Consider the following 8,845-nt stretch of genomic DNA (forward strand, 5'->3'; position numbering starts at 1 on the left):
GGAGCAGCCTCTGCCCAGCTTCACCAGCAGCATCCCAGAAACAGCAGCTTCCCTGCATCCCTGCAATGTGATAGTACATGGAACATCTTGGAATGTTGCTTCTTGAACAGAGCATGGCTTGCTGGCTAGGAGGCCTCACTGGTGAATAGTAAATATTGCTCCTACCGCTTTTGTTTTATTACATGGGTTTCTAACATTCATAACTGATCTTTATAAACTTCTCAAGACAGAAATTTCTTTTCTGTGCATGTGATGAAAATTAGGGGTTTTTTACTCTAGAAATCTAAAATGATATGGCATATATGTTTATACCATGGAACTTGAATAAATGAAGCTTGCTTATTACACATCTTTCCTCTTTATCTTTTAAGTGTAAAGTGGTACAGAAAATGCATTTCTCCCTTTCATATTTCCCTTTTCCCATCCTCTGCAGGCCAATATTTAAATCTTGACAAAGATCACAATGGCATGCTTAGCAAAGAAGAATTGTCTCGATATGGAACAGGGACACTAACCAACATCTTTTTGGATCGGGTCTTCCAGGAGTGTCTGACCTACGATGGAGAAATGGTATTCCACACATAAGATAGCATTAGCAGACTGTGCTTCGTGAAACAATGTTTGTTCTTTTAATTGATCTGTAGTTTCTAAGATTGTAACATAAAATGCATATTAACTAAATAGAATGAAAGAAACATTCACATTTCACTGGCAGCTGAACGCCACACATGGTATTTTTCATAACTGACTTTGCATTCTTAATGGGAAGAAGAAATCTCATTGTGAAGGGAGCACAGTGAGTTCTTCATTATTTCTCTTTCTCTGCCAAAACCAGGAACAGTGAACAATTTATAATCCTGAAAGTAGCTGACATGAATATACAAGCATAATATCTAAAGTAGAATTATAGAATTTCCTTTTAATATATGCTGTACTTTTAATTTTCTAGATGGAGTTTTGGACTTTGATTCCTATTAACTCCAAGATCACATCTTATAGAGAATTATTGTGACATACAATAGGACATCTACATGCTTTTTAGGACTTTCTGCTAGAGAATTTATTCTAAGCTCATATGAGACTAGAATCTGGTAGAAAGCTGCAGAACCATTGCCATTAACGATAATTATTCTTAAATGCTAAAAAAAATATAGCAAATTTCCTAGTCAATTTTTTAAAATTGTCCTAACCTAATAACTGTTTAACTTTCATCAGTGGAATGACAAATAGCAATAGATTAATCTACTGCGTACACATTTGTTTCTTTAATTTGAATTCTGAGCAGCTCTCTTGTAGCATTGATAGAAATCTATGGGGATGTTGCTTAGCCAGTTAAAAAAGCATTTTCTGTTCACTTTTTTCCCCCTTCAGTGGCCATTTCTATTTCATGCTGACTTTCACTAAAAAGTAACTGCTCACCTACAAGGAAATAGTCACCAATTATGGTTTGCTTGCAAAATCAATTTAAAAAGAGGACTATAATAAACATGATTGCATCTGCTTTTAGGACTATAAGACGTACTTGGACTTTGTACTTGCATTAGAAAACAGAAAGGAACCTGCAGCTTTGCAGTATATTTTCAAATTGCTTGATATAGAGAACAAAGGATACCTGAATGTCTTTTCCCTTAATTATTTTTTTAGGGTAAGTCCCTTTTTGTGAAGGTAGGTCATTCTTTTGTACATGTGTTGTTGTAACCATTGTGCCTTTGCTTAGAAACCAGCTGGTGATTGCTTTAAAGTACCTCTATTTATTACAAGGCTTTTGTCAAAAATACACACATTTAAAATTTTACATTAAAAAAATCAGTTATTTTCAGAGCATCATACATTATGGTACCATATTGCTGTGCTTATAATTAAAAATGAGTTTTTCTAAAGAATTAATAAGCCCAGCTTCTTTTAAGGAAAGACTTGCTAATAACCTCTAATGGTTAATAGGCTATTTTTTTTAGCTACTGCCATGATGGAAAAGCTTAAATTGCTGTCTAATTATATGATAACTTTTAGTGTAAATTTTAAAATACCCTTTTTATTTGTTTTGCTGACTTCACTGGGAAATAATTCAGATTAACAAAATTTACAGATGATGTTTACTAATCTCAGCAAAATTAAGTATTTCACAAGCTACACTGGTTAATATATCAACAGTTTCACAAAGATCTATCAGTATACAGTAAATATTAAGACTGGAAATACTATCTTAGCCTTCACAAGATCAATATAAATGTTAGTTGACTTAACGTTTTTTGTATTTTCAGCAAATGGAATAGTCCTTTTTGAAATTGTGATAATGAATGGTTTTACTGTTAAAATCACATTAAGATATTAATACATTTTGTTAAGAGTCAAATAATTAAGCAGCCTTAATTATTATTTGTAGAACATATACCATCCCACCAATCCCCTCAGCATGTCACCTAAGATTGTTCCTCCAATTTGGTGGCTACCAAACAATATTACATTGTGAATTATCCAAGAATAGGCTAATTCAGTCAAAGGTTTTTACTGTCAAACCCCACCCCCCCAACCTCTGGAACCTTTTCAAAGCCTTTACAATAAACGCTCTGCAGGTTTAAACTACATCAGGAAGTATGGTTTTTTTAGCAGCATGAAGCAGATTAATTCCTCTGTAATAACACTTTGGCCCTTCATCTTCCAATTATTTTTTTCTGCCAGCCTACACATAATAGTTAGGCTCAAATTTTGAGGCTAAAGGCTTATTTTAACAATGAGACATGCTGCTCTTAAGTTCTTTTTTAATGGGCTAAGAGTTGGGAATGATTGCAAATAGATTGAGCAGATGGTCTGTCTTTTTTCTCTTGGTAAAATCGATCGCATATTTTGTACTACAAGATCTGAATGTAACCCATGCTATTCCTGAAAGGAGTTGGATAAAGCTAACACAGGTCCACAGCTTTCCAAATAATTTATATTCGCCAGAATCAATATCATTAATATTACCAGTATATGCTTTGAATTCCAAGTTCACACTGTTGTGTCTCCACTTAAATCTCTTAGTAGTGGGACATCTAGGCCCCTTAAATATTATGAAGAGATAATTAATACTAGCTTTCCTGTATAGAATATTATAAAATGAAGAGGCAGTGGTAAGGCCCTTCCTCAAGAAACCTGCCTTGGATCCAGCTATTTTAAATAACCTTCGTCCTGTCTACAACCTTCGCTTCCTTGCGAAGTTTGTTGAGAGCGTGGTGGCACGGCAGCTCCCTTAGGTCCTGGAGGAAACTGAGTATCTGGATCCATACCAATCGGGTTTCAGGCCCGGGTACAGCACGGAGACGGCATTGGTCGCGCTGGTGGATGATCTCTGGCGGGCCCGAGATAGGGGTTATTCCTCTATCCTGGTCCTATTAGATCTCTCAGCGGCTTTTGATACCATCGACCATGGTATCTTGCTGCGACGTCTTGAGGGGTTGGGAGTGGGAGGCACCGTTTTACGGTGGTTCTCCTCCTACCTCTCGGGCCGTTCGCAAATGGTGTTGGCAGGGGGGCAGAGGTCAGCCCCTAGGCCCCTTAGTTGTGGGGTGCCTCAGGTGTCGGTATTCTCGCCCCTCCTGTTCAACATCTATATGAAGCCGCTGGGTGAGATCATCCGTGGTTTCGGGTTGAGGTATCATCAATATGCTGATGATACCCAGCTTTTCATCTCCACTCCGAACCAACCCAGTGATGCCCTCGAGGTGATGTCCCGTTGCCTAGAAGCGGTACGGATTTGGATGGGGAAGAACAGGCTCCGGCTCAACCCGGCCAAGACTGAGTGGCTTTACGTACCGGCATCTCGTTTAGTCCAAGAGGTTCCATCTTTGGTTATGGGAGGAGGTGTGCTACCTCCCATTGATAGGGCACGCAATTTAGGTGTCCTCCTGGATTCACGACTCAGTTTTAAAGATCATATTGGAGTTGTGGCCAGGGGGGCATTTGCCCAGGTTCGCCTGGTGCACCACTTGCGCCCCTATCTGGACCAAGATGCCCTACGTACGATCACTCACGCACTCGTTACCTCCCGTATAGATTACTGCAATGCTCTCTACATGGGGCTGCCCTTGAAGACCACCCGGAGGCTCCAGTTGGTGCAAAATGCAGCCGCGCAGGTAGTGATGGGAGCATCCCGATACTCCCATATTACACCCCTCCTGCGTGAGCTGCATTGGTTACCGGTTGTCCTCCGGGTGAGATTTAAGGTGCTGGTACTTACCTTTAAAGCCCAACATGGCTTAGGCCCGGGATATTTGCAGGACCGTCTGCTGCCGGGAACGACTTCCCATCGCCCAGTACGCTCACACAGAGAGGGCCTCCTCAGGGTGCCGTCAGCTAGACAGTGTCGGCTGGCAACCCCGAGGGGGAGGGCCTTCTCTGTGGGAGCACCAGCCCTGTGGAACCAACTCCCCCTTGAGCTCCGGATGGCCCCGGATCTCCGGTCCTTTCGCCGCAGCCTTAAAACTTTCCTTTTTCATCAGGTTGACCTGGACTGACGACAGGGTTTTTAAAAATGTTTTTAAATTTTGTTTAGTTTAACTTATTTATTGGAGCTGTTTATTTAATTTCTTTTAACTTTTGTATTGTTGTTTTTATTGTTGTTAGCCGCCCTGAGTCCTTCGGGAGATAGGGCGGCATATAAGTCCAATAAATAAATAAATAAATAAATAAATAAATAAATAAATAAATAACTACAGTACTTGCTACCTGTATATTTTTTCATCTTTGCAAAATTGCACAACTATGGCAATTCTAATTAAGCTTATTTCATTATATACATAATTTCATCTTTAAAAAATCCTCATTTTTAAAATGTTATTCATCTCCTTAATCTCTGACCCTGTAGGCTATTCAAGAACAAATGAAAATCCATGGACAAGATCCAGTTTCTTTTCAAGATGTGAAGGTTAGAATTCTGATCAAAATATATTCATGCGCAATACTTAATGAACTTACTTTTGAAATACTTCTCAGCAATATGGTTACATATACTGTGGGGGCCCCTTGTAGTCTGAACGGTAAAACTTTGAATTGATAGTATCCCACTGGGCAATTAAATGCAGTTTTCCATTTGTCTCCTTCCTTAATCATAGTGCGGTAGTAAGCTTCTCTTAAGTCTAGTTCGGTAAAAAAATTCCTTTCGATAGGGCTCGCAACTTGGGCATCCTCCTTGACTCTCGGCTCAATTTTGAAGACCATATAGGAGCCGTGACCAGGGGGGCTTTTGCCCAGGTTCGCCTGGTGCGCCAGTTGCGACCCTACCTGGACCAAGATGCCCTACGCACAGTCACTCATGCGCTCGTGACCTCCCGTTTAGACTACTGCAACACTCTCTACATGGGGCTGCCCTTGAGGACCACTCGGAGGCTTCAGCTGATGCAGAATGCGGCCGCGTGAGTTGTGATGGGGGTTTCCCGATACTCCCATGTAACACCTCTACTCCATGAGCTGCATTGGCTCCTGGTTGCCCTCCGGGTGAGATTCAAGGTGCTGGTGATGACCTATAAAGCCCTAAATGGCTTGGGTCTGGGATATCTGAGGGAACACCTGCTGCCAGCATCAAGTTCCCTTCATCCAGTGTGTTCCCACAGGGAGGGTCTGCTCAGGGTGCCGCCGGTAAAAGATTGCCGGCGGATAACACCCAGGGGGAGAGCCTTCTTAGTGGGTGTGCCTGCCCTCTGGAACCAGCTGCCTGTGGAGCTTAGGACTGCCCCCGACCTCCGTTCATTCCACCGGGACCTGAAGACCTGGCTCTTTGAGCTTTCTGGCCCAGGCTGAGAATTTTAATTTTAATTTTAATTGGGGTTTTTACTTTTTTCAGGGATTGATGTAATTTTTTAAATTGTTTTTAACTTTTGTATTTCTTGTTTTAAATACCCTGTAAACCGCCCTGAGTCCTTCGGGAAAGGGCGGTATATAAATCTAATAAAATAAAATAAATAAATACTGTATACTGGTATATGCATAGCTTATGTTACATAATGTTGATTTTATTGCATAAGGAGAAATATTTTTCTCAAGTGTTGCATTCTGGCTATATTTATTCAAATTACAGTATCTTAAAAATATGAAGTTATACTTACTATATAAGGTAATTATTTAAGTTTATTATAGTTTCCCACTCCCATAGAGTCTGGGCAGCTTACAAATACAAATGCAAAATGGTGAAAACTATTCACAAAATATAACCACGTAGGTAAAGGGACCTAGAGCGCACCAATTCTGCTATTACATACCAGGGAAGCAGAAATTATTGGAGATAGGTGGTTCCTCAGATATCCAGGCTCCCTGCCATAAAGGGCTTTGTAGGTAACAACTAACGCCTTGAATTGCACCGAGAAACCAAATGGCAATCAATGCAGTTCACAGAGCAGTGGTGACAATAGGCATACTGGGAGGTGCCCATTACTGCTTCAAATTTCACTTTGTAACATTTGTAGCTTCTGGATTGTCTTCAAGGGCAGCTTCATGTAGAATGCATTGCAATAATCCAGTTGTGGGGTGCAGAGTAGGTAATCACCTCCACAGAAAGGCTGATTTATTTTTATTGAGATTAGCTATCAGAATCTTGCAAGTCTAGTTCTGTCATACCTCTTATTCCTTCTTATACTTTTAATGAATCAAGGAGGCATCTACCTAAGAAGCTTCCAACTGTTATCTCAATGGTCTGCAGTTAAAAGAATTACAGGGAGTGCAGAATTATTAGGCAAGTTGTATTTTTGAGGATTAATTTTATTATTGAACAACAACCATGTTCTCAATGAACCCAAAAAACTCATTAATATCAAAGCTGAATATTTTTGGAAGTAGTTTTTAGTTTGTTTTTAGTTATAGCTATTTTAGGGGGATATCTGTGTGTGCAGGTGACTATTACTGTGCATAATTATTAGGCAACTTAACAAAAAACAAATATATACCCATTTCAATTATTTATTTTTACCAGTGAAACCAATATAACATCTCAACATTCACAAATATACATTTCTGACATTCAAAAACATAACAAAAACAAATCAGTGACCAATATAGCCACCTTTCTTTGCAAGGACACTCAAAAGCCTGCCATCCATGGATTCTGTCAGTGTTTTGATCTGTTCACCATCAACATTGCGTGCAGCAGCAACCACAGCCTCCCAGACACTGTTCAGAGAGGTGTACTGTTTTCCCTCCTTGTAAATCTCACATTTGATGATGGACCACAGGTTCTCAATGGGGTTCAGGTCAGGTGAACAAGGAGGCCATGTCATTAGATTTCCTTCTTTTATACCCTTTCTTGCCAGCCACGCTGTGGAGTACTTGGACGCGTGTGATGGAGCATTGTCCTGCATGAAAATCATGTTTTTCTTGAAGGATGCAGACTTCTTCCTGTACCACTGCTTGAAGAAGGTGTCTTCCAGAAACTGGCAGTAGGACTGGGAGTTGAGCTTGACTCCATCCTCAACCCGAAAAGGCCCCACAAGCTCATCTTTGATGATACCAGCCCAAACCAGTACTCCACCTCCACCTTGCTGGCGTCTGAGTCGGACTGGAGCTCTCTGCCCTTTACCAATCCAGCCACGGGCCCATCCATCTGGCCCATCAAGACTCACTCTCATTTCATCAGTCCATAAAACCTTAGAAAAATCAGTCTTGAGATATTTCTTGGCCCAGTCTTGACGTTTCAGCTTGTGTGTCTTGTTCAGTGGTGGTCGTCTTTCAGCCTTTCTTACCTTGGCCATGTCTCTGAGTATTGCACACCTTGTGCTTTTGGGCACTCCAGTGATGTTGCAGCTCTGAAATATGGCCAAACTGGTGGCAAGTGGCATCTTGGCAGCTGCACGCTTGACTTTTCTCAGTTCATGGGCAGTTATTTTGCGCCTTGGTTTCTCCACACGCTTCTTGCGACCCTGTTGACTATTTTGAATGAAACGCTTGATTGTTCGATGATCACGCTTCAGAAGCTTTGCAATTTTAAGAGTGCTGCATCCCTCTGCAAGATATCTCACTATTTTTGACTTTTCTGAGCCTGTCAAGTCCTTCTTTTGACCCATTTTGCCAAAGGAAAGGAAGTTGCCTAATAATTATGCACACCTGATACAGGGTGTTGATGTCATTAGACCACACCCCTTCTCATTACAGGGATGCACATCACCTAATATGCTTAATTGGTAGTAGGCTTTCGAGCCTATACAGGTTGGAGTAAGACAACATGCATAAAGAGGATGATGTGGTCAAAATACTCATTTGCCTAATAATTCTGCACTCCCTGTATTTATCCCTTGGCAACTTATTAATGGAGCTTATATATTTCCATCCAGGTCATCTTATTTATTGCATATTACTACACATTGTATTTGTGCTATGTAGTCTTCTATTGTTCAGAAGAACAAAAATGTATAAGAAGAGAACATTTAGTTTGATCAAATAACTTGTTTTTTATAGGCTTATAAGCTTATACCATGAGATTCTTATAATAAAATAAATTTTATTTTTTTTCTAGGATGAAATCTTTGATATGGTAAAACCTAAGGATCCTTACAAGATTTCACTTCAAGATTTAATCAATAGTAGTCAAGGAGACACAGTTACCAGTATTTTAATTGATCTTAATGGCTTCTGGACTTACGAAAACAGAGAAGTTCTTGTGGCCAGCGATAATGACAATACAGCAGATCTTCTTGATACGTGATTTAACAGAAATAGATTGTACTATTGGAGATATGCCCAACTGATACAGTGACTGGTGAGGCTGAACAGCAAATTCATTGCACATTTCATTGAAGTTTCCATTTAACTCCAGATGGACATCTTTTTTTTTTTTAAAAAAAAAAGTGAAATGAACCTCGTTTTTAAAAAATGCTTACTAAGA

The 8,845-nt window shown here is 40.1% G+C and overlaps 1 protein-coding gene across 2 annotated transcripts in view; it reads left to right on the plus strand.

Moving 5' to 3' along the window:
* PPP2R3C (protein phosphatase 2 regulatory subunit B''gamma) overlaps positions 1–8,793 on the plus strand; it is a 29,778-nt gene extending 20,985 nt beyond the window's left edge. For both annotated transcript variants that reach the window (XM_083348913.1, XM_083348912.1), the window contains 4 exons: positions 434–570; positions 1,508–1,645; positions 4,844–4,903; positions 8,477–8,793. In XM_083348913.1, coding sequence (XP_083205039.1) covers positions 434–570; positions 1,508–1,645; positions 4,844–4,903; positions 8,477–8,665 — 524 coding nt within the window. In that variant the 3' untranslated portion in view covers positions 8,666–8,793. The remainder of the gene's footprint in view (positions 1–433; positions 571–1,507; positions 1,646–4,843; positions 4,904–8,476) is intronic.
* Positions 8,794–8,845: the final 52 nt, after the last annotated feature.

Source organism: Vipera ursinii, assembly GCF_947247035.1.
Source record: "Vipera ursinii genome assembly, chromosome: 1".
Lineage (NCBI taxonomy): Eukaryota > Metazoa > Chordata > Lepidosauria > Squamata > Viperidae > Vipera > Vipera ursinii.